At 42.2% G+C, this 14,647-nt stretch overlaps 1 protein-coding gene across 2 annotated transcripts in view; it reads right to left on the reverse strand.

Moving 5' to 3' along the window:
* The window catches only part of KCTD10 (potassium channel tetramerization domain containing 10), a 44,505-nt gene that overhangs the window by 24,798 nt on the left and 5,060 nt on the right, over positions 1-14,647 (reverse strand). For both annotated transcript variants that reach the window (XM_023513250.1, XM_012805282.1), the window contains exon 2: positions 3,195-3,408. In XM_023513250.1, the coding sequence (XP_023369018.1) occupies positions 3,195-3,408 (214 nt within the window). The remainder of the gene's footprint in view (positions 1-3,194; positions 3,409-14,647) is intronic.

Consider the following 14,647-nt stretch of genomic DNA (forward strand, 5'->3'; position numbering starts at 1 on the left):
TGAGTTATCCCAATGTATCAGGCACTCATGGGCTTTCTAATGTCCTCCATTTAATCCCAGTAACAACTCCGCAAAGCATTATCATTCACAATTGGGAAATAAGGAAAGAGGCTTGGAAAAAAAAGTTACTTGCCCAACATCACATTCCTAGTAAATGGCAATAAACCAAAATTAGTACAATGCCTAACACGAAATAGCTCAATAAATGTTGGCTGATTGTTAACCTGTGGCACCGCCCTGACTCAAACACAGGTCTGCTAACTCCAATGCCCAAGTTCTTCTCCGTTTAGCAACTACATGCACATGGTACAAAACTCAAGCAAGCAGAAGGCAAGGAACAAAAGGGGACTATTCTACGCACTGGGGACCTAGGTGCCCAGGAAGCAATCACTTTCTTGGGCATCCTTCAGAGATTTCTAGCAACACGATATGTATACTGTTGGTACCTTCAAAGCCCCTGTCCTTTAACCAGCCAAGTGCTACTGCTGGGTTCACTTATCTGGTTGAGCTATTTGCAGCACACTTCATTGCAGCTGACAGGCTTCCAGACCAAAGGCCAGAATGAAGCTGTAAGACACAGGAAGTCTATTCTGACTGACAGACCCAATAGTGTACTTGAGGCACTATGTAAGGAAGGGGTAAGGCTGCGCAACGTTCTGTCCAAGGGCAGACAAGACTGCTCTGCCTGGCATAGATGATGGCTAGAAGACCAACCAGCCTGACAGCCCCGCTCCTTCATGAGGCTCCCAAAAGGACTTTGGTGAAGCTGGTGGTTGAAATGTAAGGCTGCCACACTCAAGCGACCCGGCTTGAACCACAGACAGCAGATGGTAAAAGCCAGTAAAGTCCTGGTCCCCCTTTCTAGCCTCATAGCTTTTGAAAAAGCATTTCACCTCTTTAGATGCGAACTGCTCACTTGGAATGGTAATAGCAGTAGCCCCCTCCCAAAGGATTATGGTGATAAATGAAATAACACTCAGAAAATGCTATACTGTGAGCTATTCCTGATGATATAAATGAAGAGGCTGGACCTCTCATTACATAAAACAAGTTCAGGTTTGGAGTGTCAGAGATGACACTGTGTTCCCAGAGAAGCTGGACTTTTCAGGTAGCATTGGGCAAAAGACATTTCTTAATCTCTTATGAGACATTTAGAACATGAACAGTCCCACTGGTACCATTTACCAACTTCGTCCAGTTGGAAGTCAGGGTGCTTGAGGGCTGTCTCTTGTGATGCAGCATTAGGCCACCAAGGCTTTCTAGGGAACAGTCTTCCACTTAGGTTTAAATGCAACTCAGCTGCTTTTCCTAAGCACCCTGCCCCCAACACTAGGTAGGACAAGGAAGAAAAACCGTAACAATTCTGGGTTCTCAGATAATAACCTGTTTCCTTGTGTAGCTGGGATGCTATTGTCTTGATTTCCACAAATACTCCTGGGCAATATGGGGTAAGGCACAGCAAAGGAGACCTGCTCCCTCATAAAAAGCTGAGGTGCTCCAATCTCATTTCACTGCTGCTGGAAAGCAGAACCTCAGCACTGCAGCATAGCCCTCCCCAGGACCCTGCAAGGAAATGCCCTAATCTTCGAGCAGCCTAAGCTTCAGCCCTCTTAGGATCAGAGAATGAACTATGGCACACCAGGCTTACGTATCCTTATCCTATCTGCTTACGTTAAAACTCACCCACTTTCCCCAATGTCCCTAGAAAGGGGAGGGCATTACCACAGAAGGCTGATCTCAGAAACAGGTACAGAAACAAGCCAGACTATGCTCTGGCCTAATCTTAAGCAATTTCAGGCCAAGGAACACAGGAAAGAGATATTTTAAAACCTCACATGACCTGTCCATAAGCCTAGCCAAGAAAGATGTACCCCTTTGCCAGGTACTCTTTGTTTTAGGTAGGTATAAAGTAGTTATGGAAAGACCACTTTAAGTAAATCTTTTGTCTTTTACTAACTTGACTTTTACTAACTTGACTGAAAAAAAAAAAATATATATATATGCACTGAATATCTGTGTACCAAATACTTATGTGCCAACAGCCCCGTAAAGGTGGGTATCATTGTGCCCCTTTTGCCAGAAGAAACTGAGATATCACAGGCCACTTGACACTAAACGGGGAGTTGGGACACAAATCCATCTCTGAGCCCTTGTCAAGTCCCCGTCCTAAGATGACAAAAGTCCAGAGAAAACAAGTCCACCCAGGCTTGAGCTACACTCTCAAGTCACTGCAGAGACAATGGGAAGGAACCAATGAGGGTGGCTAGTCCAGCCTCCATTTTACAGGTAAGGAGGCTGAGACCTGGAGTGGAGAAGTGACTTTCTTAAAGTCACACAAAAAATTAAGTCAAGATGGTAGGAGTCTCTGTCTAGCTGCCTCCGTTCATCTTGTGGTCTTGGGTTTAATGTCACCTCCTCAGGTAAGCCTTCCCTGAGCACATCCCCCAGACTAGATCCCACCTCCCTACTACTCACTCTCAAGGCTCCGTGCACACGAAGGTAATGTTACCAGAATTTCTTTCTTCAGTAGGTTGTTGGTCTCAGGGATTTAAAGAATGAACCCATGAACCACATTATCAGTGGTAAAATAGGATTTTATGAGACAGAAAAGAATATAGAAGGAGTAAAAAAGCACCAGAACTTCTGGCAAAGGGAAAGACCCAAGTTCAGAAGTCTTCCACGGGTCCTTTGTGTAGAGGTGTATATTACATTTTGGCCAGGACTTGGTAGGTGGAAAAACACCTTTTCAAAATTAATGAGCATTTTAACAAATGAATGGGGCAAAGTTATTAGGTCTTAGAAGTTTTTGTCTCGGGGAAAGGATTAGGGTGTGTGCTCTGTACTCAAGGTGGAACCACCCAAAACATTTCAGGTTTCTTTATTCTTGACCCTGCTAGAGCCCAGAAGGTAGGGCCTGGAAAAGGCAGCTTGTTTGTGCCCAGAGATGGGGGTCTGATTTCTGAGCTCATCTGGGCCTACAGAATGGGGGTGGGGAGTTCCTGTCCAGCCCTGAGGGGGAGAACCCCGTATCAATACTATTGAGCACACGAACCAGGTCTGTATCTGTGTGTGCGACTACCCGTTTAGTGTCGGTCTTCTGGACTAGACTTAAGCCCTCAACCACAAGCACGACTCTAGTGCCTAGTATGGTGTCAAACGCACAACCAGAGACAGGCGCCTGGTGATGGGCTTACCTTCACTGTCGGTGAGCACTTCCATGCGCCCACTGAACATGGCCTTCAGCATGGTGTCCTGTTTGGTAAGCGTCTGCATGGTGGTATAGTAGAGGGCTCCACCCACATTCAGCTTCACGTATTTGGAGCTGGGGCTTGTGCCCTTGAAGGAAGTGGTGCGGGTAGCAGCCGCTGGCACCGCTGAGCTCACCACACTTTCTCCTGACATCTCTTCCTGCCAATGGAGAAGACACAGGGTCATGACATCAGGCCTAGTTGACCTCTTTCAGCCTGTGGGCTGAATATGGCCTCCAGAATTGTTTTGCTTGGTCCAAGTACATACTGGATTTAAAACTTAAAAGTTTACTTCCAGTGTTGACAACTTAGGAAATCTCACCAAAAAAATCTGGATTTTTGACTTCTCTTAAAATCAGAGGCCAACTGGGCCAGCAGGACAACTAGTGGAAGCTGGGGTATTGGCTGTCCTCAGAGGAACATGTATCCTACAGTTTGTCCCAAACCCCACCCAGAGAGCTTCACACTGCTGATCCCACCTGCTGACCCAGTAGGCACACAAGTTTGCCACTAAGTCTTGTGTTGTAAGAACTTCCTTTGTGCACGATACACACACACACACACACACACACACACACACACGGTCGCATTGTAAAACAGTCTAAAGCACTCCCCAGGTCTATGCTTCCTTATTGCCATGCACCACCAACAGCTAAGAGAATGAATCAAAGATGAAACAAGCTTTTATAAAGTTGAGTGGGATCCCAGCCCACACTCCTGATACTTCGTAGAAGGAGTAGTAGAAAGTGCTTCTGGGGACTAAACAGTAACCTCTTGGAAGCACGTTACTGCAAAACTAGATTTTCCTTTTTTCTTTCCCCTTCCCCATTTGTGACCATGAAAAAATTATAGATTTCTTATAGTAGTGACACCCAAAATGGCAAAATCCTATGACAGCCTCCCAACAGCACTACCAGCCCTCACATATATCCCAAGTCAAAGAAATGGATGTAGTGTCTGATTTAAGCAGGGCTGGGAAAGACTGGTATCTGGCACATATGTGCTCAGAGAAAACATTTCTTGAATGAATAGGTAAAACTGTAAGGCAGGAGAAGTTGTCCACGAGTGGGTGAGATCTTTGCTAAATCTGGGCTGTGGGGCTGAGAGAGAAGAGCATTCCTGATAGCCAGGAGCTGGCCTGGCCCTCACAGCTGGGCCTTAGTATTCCCACTTAACAGGAGAAATGTCAAAGCACACCAACACCAGATAAGGCCACTCTGTGGTCATGCTGCAACTAGACAAGAATAAGACCACTCCAAACTCATTTCTGAACACAGACAAAAACACAAACCACCCAACCTTCTCCTGTCCTGGCTAACATGAGTTACTACTGTTTCTTTGCCAACTGGAGCATTAGCCTCATTCCATTCTTCCTGCCTTCAAGACAAGAATCACTGACACCCAATCCCAGAACGAGCCCTGTTTCCAAGCAGCATTTAACACAGGGCAAAGCCCCAATTCTCTGAACCCTCCTCCAAATTACCCAACATAAGTTCAAATCCTCTGAGACACCCCACACCCCCAATGGAACAAGGAAATAAACCCATCTTTGTCTGACTACAGGTAAGCTCGGTGTGGTTTTTGGCTAAAAGGCACTGACCAAATAAATCTTTTTTGAGTAATTCCCAGAAACAGAAAAACGATTATTTTAAAATTCTTTAGGCCTTTCTATCCTTTCCAGACTTTCCACAATGTCTATGTGTTAAAAATATAATTTGTAAAACACAAACGTCATTTTTTAAATGAACCAAGGCCTAAAGGGTGGCAGCCCACAATAGCAGAGGCAATGACTTAATGGACAGTTACAAGCAATATTCAATGCTCAACTCCAGGCTATCCTACTCTTCTGGCTAACTCTCCCAGGTCCACCTCCCACAAGAGCAGAGTAGCCCAGAAATCACTTGCTGGGGAACTTGAGTCAGGGCCCAGCAAGTTGAAACACAAAAACCAGCCTCCTGACAAGAAGTTGTTTTCTCAGTAAACTGTTCATGCTTCATCAAGTAAAAACATCTAAAAACAAAGTTTTCAAAAGCTCAGGCTTAGCTCATCTGAGGTCTCTGTGGCCTCATACAAAGAAAAAAAGGCCAAAAGGAAAGAGTTTCCTCTCCCTTCTAGCTTTCCTTTGAAGAGACCTCACCCTAACATTTATGGCCAACCATTTGCCACAGAAAAACCTTTTCTTCATGGGATGGTCGAAGAGGTTTATAAAAAGAAAGAATTTCCAAAAACGCTGAAGATCTGGAATGGGGAAAAAGTCTTTTGTACATTTTTTTTTTGCAACAGAGCCTCAAGCTGTCCCCCTCAGTAGAGTGCTGTGACATTACAGGTCACAGCAACCTCCAACTCCTGGGCTCAAGTGAGTCTCCTGCCTCTGCCTCCCAAGTAGCTGGGACCACAGGCGCCCACCACAACGCCTGGCTATTTTTTGGTTGCAGCCATCATTGTTGTTTGGTGGGCCCAGGCTGGATTTGAACCCGCTAGCTTAGATGTATGTGGCTGGCGCCTTAGCCACTTGAGCCATAGACGCCAAGCCAAAAAATGTACATAAAGTATACTTCATGTAGTCATTGAGTACATTCTAAGAAATGTGTCATCAGGTGATTTGTTCACTGTGGGAACATCAGAGTGCACGTACAGAAACCCAGATGGTACACCCCACTGCACACCTCGGCTGTATGGTACAGCCTATTGCTCTGAGGCTACATACCTGGACGGCATGTTACTGTACTGAATACGCCATAGACAGCTACAGCACAACAGTAAGTGTGTGTATCTAGACATAATTATACAGAGGAAACGTATAATTACTGTACAAAAGAGGGAAAAGTGATATACCTGCACAGGACCTATACCATGAACTGTACTTACAGGACTGGAAGTTGCTGTGGGTGAGTCAGTGAGTGACAAGTGAATGTGAAGGCCTGGGACTTTACTGTATACTGCTGCAGACTTTCTAAATACTGTGTACTCAGGCTAAATAAAACATAAAAAAGACTTTTCTCTCTTCAATAATAAACTACCCTTAGCTTACTGTATCTTTTTTGCTTATTTTTAATAAACTTTCTAATTTTCAACTTTTTGACTCTATTGTAATAACACTTAGCTTAAAACTCAAACACGCTGTACAGTTGTACAAAAATATTTTAATATCCTTATCCTATATATTTTTTCCTATTTGGGGGGGCAGAATCTCACTATGTCACCCTCAATAGAGTGCCGTGGTGTTAACAGTTCACAGTAACCTCAAACTCTTGGGCTTAAGCGATTCTCTTGCCTCGATCTCCCAGTAGCTGGGACTACAGGCGCCCGCCACAAGGCCCAGCTATTATTTTGTTGTAGGTGTCACTGTTTAGCTGGCCAGGGCCAGGTTCGAACCCACCACACTTGGTGTATGTGGCTGGTGCAATAATCACTGTGCTACGGGTGCCAAGCCACTTTTTCCTATTTTTAATGGGTTTTTTTGGCTAAAAACTAAGACATACACACAGACACAAACCTTGGCCCATACAAGGTCAGGATCATCAATATCATTGTCTTCCGAGAGAAATCTGGGAAGATGGCCGACTGGTGGCGACCCTCGGCAGAGGCTCCTGAGCAGAGGAAGAAAAACTGGATGGAATCAGACTCTATGAAGCCAAAGATGGGGAGCTGAGCCAAGAAATAAGTTCAGCAAGCTGTAACTCCAAGGAAGAGCATTTAAGAAAACAAATTATAGGTATAAAGCCTATCAACTAGAGGATGGGAGACGCCTCCCCCAAGCAGGAGGCCTGCCACAGGCTCTCTGCGAAGGAGCAGAGAACAAAAGACCTCTCATTTTACCTCACTGGAGACAGCTGCTAAACTCCAGGTCTCTTTCTCCAGGGAAGTCCCACTTATGAACCTAGACACCACCTTGTCAGGCATAAAATTAAACAGATATTTTCCTCCACAAGTCCAAACTCCCAGTCCACCCTTTCCCCCTCACATGGCCGTCTGAAGTTCTGCCCCTTGCAGAGCACAGAGTGTTTGGTCTTACCCTGAGAGATCTGGGCATAGTGTGGACCGTCAACCATCAGGAAGGATTCTGTGACTAATGGAGAAGAAAGAGGGTGTGGGAAGAAAGGGACACTCAGCAGGAGGAGGAGCAGTCCCCTGGTTATGACTATGCCCAGTCAGTGGTGGTGTTGACCCTCGGTTTGGGCTGTGTCTGGAGGGTCAGGGTGTAGAACCCCCGACTCTGATGGCACCCACAGCAGGACAGTGATTGCCCCATGTGGATCGAGTTCTGCAGACACAGCTGGTCCCCAGCCCCTGCTGGGCCTACAAGCAGAGGATTATCAGACATGAACTGAGACCTGAGGGCAAGGGTGTACTCCCCTGACTCCAACAGAACCCTCAAACAGTGGCTTGCTGGGTGCAAACCATGACCTGAGGGCTACGGCATGGTCCCATCTTCAGCAGGGTTGGTGAGCAGAGGCTTACTGGGTGAGGACTGAGACCTGCAGCCAGGGTGCAGTGCCCTAACTCTAACAGAGCCTGTGAACAGAGGCTTGCCTGGCAGTGGACTGAGACTGGCAGGTGGGGGTGTGGTCCTCTCATACCAACTGGTCTGGCAAGCAGAGGCTGAGTGTGGATGGAGACCAGTGGGCGGGGCATGGCCCCTGGCTCCAACTCGGACTGTGAGCAGAAAAGTGGACAACAGTATGGACTGAATCTGGTGGGTGGGAGTGTGGATCCCTGGCTCCAACGGTGCTATCGGAGACCCTTGAACCCCTCACTGTTGAGCAGTGTTTGCACTGCCTGAGACAATTTAATTGAAACCTGTGTCTGGTGTTGTCCACTCGGGGACATTCTGAGGTTGACCTTCAAAGTTCTGTAGCAGAAAAGAACTGAAAGGTGGGGGCTAGGTGCCACAGCTGTTTCTATCTCTTCATAGTCGAGATTTAAACCTAATACTGTGGCTTCTTAGGATAGAGTAGAGGTTGGCTTATATCAAAACAGAGCTAGCTTGCGCTATCTCACGAAGTAGGTCCTCAGAGTCTCTGGACAAAACTCTGAAAGGGGCTTTTGTAAAGTAGCAAGAGATAAGCCACAATTACAAAGGCTAGCGCTTTGGTAAGGGGCTATCTCTGCTACCTGGGAACCCCAATTCAATCTCACCCTATCAGTTCTAATAACCAAACCGTGGGAAAAAAACATGGTGTGGACCCAACAGAAGAACTCTGGCAACATGAATAACCAGAGTAGATCAACCCCCTCCATAAATGACAAAGGAGATGCCACGCATAGACAAATGGCAGCAATGTCAGAAGTCAAATTCAGAATTTGATTTACAAATAAATAGAATGGAAGAAAGGATAGAAATGGAATTCCAAAGAGTAGTTCTAAACTTGTCTCAAGAAATTAATGAATTCAAAGCCCAAGTCACCAAAGATATGGACATAATGAGAAAAGAGATAGCAGAGCTCAAGGAAACGATGATAAAGTTACTTGAAGAGCTCCAAAATACAGTAGAATCCCTCAGTAATAGAGTTGACAAAGCAGAAGATAGGATCTCTGAAACCGAAGACAAAGCTTTTGAACTGTTCCCAACTACTCAAAGAGGCGGACAAATGCAGAGCAAAAACTGATCATTCCCTGAGAGAGTTGTGGGATCAATCCAAAAGATCGAACATTCATTTTATAGGAATTCCCAAAGGTTAAGAGGACGGCCCTAAAGGTACGGATGCTCTACTCCAAGAGATTTTGGAGGAGAATTTCCCAAGCATTGCAAGAGATACGGAACTTCAGGTGGCAGAGAGTTTCAGAACCCCAGCAAGACTCAATCCAAATAAAGTATCTCCTAGACACATTGTGATTAACTTTGCCAAAGTTAAGACAAAGGAGAAAATTCTGCAAGCAGGCAGACATAGGAAAAGCATCACCTACAAAGGGAGAAGTATCAGAATGACTGCAGATCTCTCAGCCAAAATGTTTCAAGCCAGAAGAAGATGGTCATCAACCTTATCAACCTTTAGTCTCTTAAAACAAAACAACTTCCAGCCCAGGATCCTCTATCCAGCTAAACTGAGTTTGATTTGTGATGGACAAATCAAATACTTTAATGACATAGACATGTTGAAGAAATTTGCCATAACTAAACCCGCTCTTCAGGATATTCTCAGACCCATCCTCCACAATGACCAGCACAATGCTCTACCTCCAAAGTAAATGCACTCAGAAATTTTTAAACAAACCCCAACTTCCACAGCGGTGAAAGGATTAAAAATGTCCACTGGACATCTGAAAATCATGACATCCAAAACACAACCAGGCTTATCAATTCTCTCAGTTAATGCAAATGGTTTAGATTGTCCTCTAAAGAGGCACAGGCTGACTGACTGGATACATAAACTAAGACCAGATCTCTGCTGTATTCAAGAATCTCACCTTACCCTAAAGAATAAAAATAGACTTAGTGTGAAGGGATAGTTATATAATATAGACAAATTGAAAGCAGAAAAAAGCAGGGGTTGCAATTTTAGTAGCAGATACAATTGGCTTTAAACCAATAAAGACAAAGAAAGATAAGGAAGGTCACTATATATTTGTCAAGGGAAATACCCAACATGAAGAGATTTTGATAATTAACATTTATGGACCCTACCAGAATGCTCCTCAATTCATAATCATAAAGCAGACCCTAATGGATATGAACAACTGGATATCTTCCTGCATTATAACAGCTGGAGATTTTAACACCCTTTTGACAGTTTTGGATAGATCCTCCAAGAAGAAACTAAACAAATATTAAACTTAAACCTGACCCTAGAACAAATGGACTTTACAGACCTCTACAGAACTTTCCAACCTAATAAAACTGAATATAGGGTGGCGCCTGTGGCTCAAAGGAGTAGCGCGCCAGCCCCAAATGCAGGAGGTGGTGAGTTCAAACCCAGGCCCGGCCAAAAACTGCAAAAAAAAAAAAAAAAAACCAAAAAAACTGAATATACATTCTTCTCATCAGCCCATGGGTCATCTTCCAAAATAGATCATATCATAGGACACAAGTCTAACCTCAGCAAATTTAAAAGTATAGAAATAATTCCTTGTATCTTCTCAGACCACCATGGAATAAAAGTTGAACTCAACAGCAACAGGAATCCTCATACTCAAAGTCATGGAAACTAAATAATCTTAGGCTGAACGATAGCTGGGTCAAAGATGAGATTAAGAAGGAAATCACCAAATTTTTGGAACAAAATGATAATGAAGACACAAATTATCAAAACCTGTGGGATACTGCAAAGGCAGTCCTAAGAGGGAAATTGATAGCATTGGAAGCCTTCATCAAGAAAACAGAAAGAGAGGAAGCCAATAACTTAATGGATTATCTCAAGTAACTGGAAAAGGAAGAACATTCCAACCCCAAATCCAGCAGACGAAAAGAAATAACCAAAATTAGGGCAGAATTAAATGAAATTGAAAACAAAAGAATCATTCAGAAGATCAAAGGAAAAAAAAGTTGGTTTTTGAAAAGATTAACAAAACTGATAAACTTTGGCCAACCTAATCAGAAATGGAAAAGTAAAACCTCTAATATTGTCTATCAGAAACGATAAAGGAGAAATAACAGACACTTCAGAAATTCAAAAAATCCTCAATGATTACTACAAAAATCTTTATTCCGAGAAATAGGAAAATCTGAAGGAAATGGACCAATACATGGAAGCATACCACCTTTCTAGACTCAACCAGAAAGAATTAGAAATCTTGAATAGACCTATATCAATCACTGAAATAGCATCAATACAAAATCTCCCCCAAAAGAAAAAAGTCCAGGATCAGATGGCTTCACATCCAAAGTCTATCAAACCTTTCAAGAGGAACTAAGTACCTATATTATACAACTTTTTCCAAGGCATAGAAAAAGAAAAACACTTCCCAACACATTCTATGAAGCAAATATCACCCTGATACCCAAACCAGGAAAGATCCAACAAAGAAAGAGGACTAATACAGACTAATATCGATGGAAAAATATTCAGTACGATCTTAGCAAACAGAATTCAACAATACACACACACAAAAAATTATACACCACGATCAAGTCGGTTTTATTCTAGGGTTACGGGGTTGGTTCAACATACACAAATCTATAAATATAATACATCACACAAATAAAACAAAAAACAAAGACCATATGATTCTCTCAATGACGCAGAAAAATCCTTTGATAATATCCAGCATCCTTTTATGATCAGAGCACTCAAGAAAATAGGCATAGAAGGGACATTTCTTAAACTGATAGAGGCCATTTACAGCAAACCCACAGCCAATATCATACTGAATGGTGTAAAATTGAAAACATTTCCACCCAGATCGGGAACGAGGCAAGGATGCTTACTGTCTCCACTGCTATTCAACATAGTAATGAAAGTCTTAGCCATCGCAATCAGGGAAGAATGCAATCAAGGGTATCCAAATAGTGTCAGAGGAGATCAAACTCTCACTCTTCACTGATGATATGATCCTATACCTAGAAAATCCCAGGGACTCAACTTCAAAACTCTTAGAAGTGATCAAGGAATACAGCAGAGTCTCAGGATACAAAATCAATACTTACAGGTCAGTAGCTTTTATATATGCCAACAATGGTCAAGCTGAAAAAACAATCAAGGACTCTATTCCTTTTACAGTAGTGCCAAAGAAGATGAAATATCTGGGAATGTACCTAACAAAGGACAAGAAAGATCTCTATAAAGAGAACTATGAAACTCTGAGAAAAGAAACAGCTGGAGATGTTAACAAATGGAAAAACATCACGCTCATGGCTGGGAAGAATCAAGATTGTTAAAATGTCCATACTACCCAAAGCAATCTACAGATTTAATGCAATCCCTACTAAAGCACCATTGTCATACTTTAAAGAACTTAAAAAAACAGTACTTTGTTTTATATGGAATCAGAAAAAAACCTGAATAGCAAATACATTACTCAGAAATAAGAACAAATCAGGAGGTATCACATTACCAGACTTCAGGATATACTATAAATCTATAGTGATCAAAACGGCATGGTACTGGCACAAAAACAGAGTGGTAGATTTATGGAACAGAATAGAGAAACAAGAGATGAACCCAGATACTTATCATCATTTGATCTTTGACAAGCCTATCAAAAATATTTACATGAAGGCTGTGTTGACCAGTTTGATGGAAGTATTTCAGATTGCATGTGAAAACCCCACACTGTACCCCAGAAGTGCATTAATGTACATAGTTACCATTCAATAAAAAAAAAATTTTAAAAAAATAAAAAAAAAATATTTGGTGGGGTAAAGACTCCCTGGTGCTGGGAGTGAACCTATTGGCGACCCGTAGAAGACTGAAACTGGACCCCCACCTTCCACCGTTAACAAAAATTAATTCTCACTGGATAGAAGATTTAAACTTAAGACATGAAACTTTAAAAATACTAGAAGAGAGTGCAGAGAAAACAACTGAAGAAACTGGCCTAGGAGAATATTTTATGAGGAGGATACCCCTCATAAAATTGAAGCAACACCAAAAACACATTACTAGGATCTGATCAAACTAAAAAGCTTTTGCACAGCCAAGAGCACAGTAAGTAAAGCAAACAGACAAGCTTCAGAATGGTAGAAGATTTTTGCAGGTTACGTTTCCAACAAAGGTCTGATAACTAGAATCTATAAAGAACTCAAACTAATCAGTAAGAAAAGAACAAATAACCCCATTTCTATGTGGGCAAGAGACTTGAACAGAAACTTCTCGGATAAAGACAGGCGCATGGTCTACAAACACATGAAAAAATGCTCATCATCCTTAATCATCAGAGAAATGCAAATCAAAACCACTTTGAGGTATCATCTAACTCCAGTAAGATTAGCCCACGTTACAAAATCCCAAAACTATAGATGTTGGTGTGGATGTGGAGAGAAGGGAACACTTCTACACTGCTGGTGGGAATGCAAGCTAAAACACCTTTTTTGGAAAGAAGTTCGGAGAACACTCAAGGAACTAAAAGTAGACCTACTGTTCGATCCTACAATTCCTCTATTAGGTATATACCCAGATGATCAAAAATTATTTTACAACAAAGACATTTGCACCAGAATATTTATTGCAGCCCAATTACTAATAGCCAAGACATGGAAACAGCCCAAGTGCCCATCGACCCATGAATGGATTAACAAATTGTGGTCTATGTACACCATGGAATACTATGCAGCCATAAAAAGATGGAGACTTCACATGTTTTATGATACCGGGATGGAGCTGGAACATATTCTTTTTAGTAAAGTATCTCAAAAACAGAAAAAAAAGTAGCCAATGTACTCGATACTACTATGAAATCAATATGTACTCACCTATACACCGATATGAATGGGGAAACGTAACTATAGTCCAGAAAGTAGAAGGCAAGAGGAGAGAAAGAAGAGGGAAGTGGGGATATGGAAGGAGGAAGGTTATTTGGAGGGACCTCACCTAATGTGCATGATGCAATGGTACATTCCAAATCTATTAAGAAATGAGTATAATTGTGATGGATGTATTACTTAGTTCAATGGAAGCATTTCACATTATAAACTGAAGCAGTACCCTGAACCCCATAAATGCATCAATGTACAAAGTTATGATTTAATAAAAAAATTTTTAAAAATAATGAAATGACACAGCAAAAAAATAAAAAAATAAAAATAAATTTTAAAAAAATCACTGTCTTCCATCTCCCCATCTTATCCCACTGGAAGGTCTTCAGGGACAATTAACATGTATGCAGCTGTCACTTCCTATGATTACAATGTCTTCTGAAGGGCCTGCCTAAGGCTGTTTGACAGTTTGGGGGGAGTTTTTTGTTGCAGTTTGGCCCAAGCTGGGTTTGAACCCGCCACCCTCAGTATGTGGGGCCAGCACCCTACCCACTGAGCCAGATCACCACCCTATTTGACAGTTTTTAAAAAAATAAGTACAAGAAGTACACTTTAAAATAATGATAAAAATATAATACAGAAGTACATAAACCAGTAACATCTATTTTCATTATTAAGTATTATATACTGTACATCACTCCATGTACTATACTTTTATATGACCGGCAGTATGGGTCTGTTTACATGAGCATCATTGTAAACACATAATGCTGTGTTGTGATATTCTGATGGCTACACAGCTAGGTGGTAAGAATTTCAGTTCCTACTACAATCTTATGGGACCACTATGGTAAATGTGGTCTGCTGCTGACTGAAACATCACTATGTGGCACAACTGTACATTTTATGGCTAACGCTCTATTTATTTAATTTTATTTTTATTTATTTATTTATTTTTTGAGACAGAGTCTCATGTTGTCACCTTTGGTAGAGTGCCATGGTGTCACTGCTCACAGCAACCTCAAACTCTTAGGCTTAGGCAATTCTC

The sequence above is a fragment of the Otolemur garnettii genome, unplaced genomic scaffold, assembly GCF_000181295.1.
Source record: "Otolemur garnettii isolate 467f Iridium unplaced genomic scaffold, OtoGar3 scaffold00038, whole genome shotgun sequence".
Classification (NCBI taxonomy): domain Eukaryota; kingdom Metazoa; phylum Chordata; class Mammalia; order Primates; family Galagidae; genus Otolemur; species Otolemur garnettii.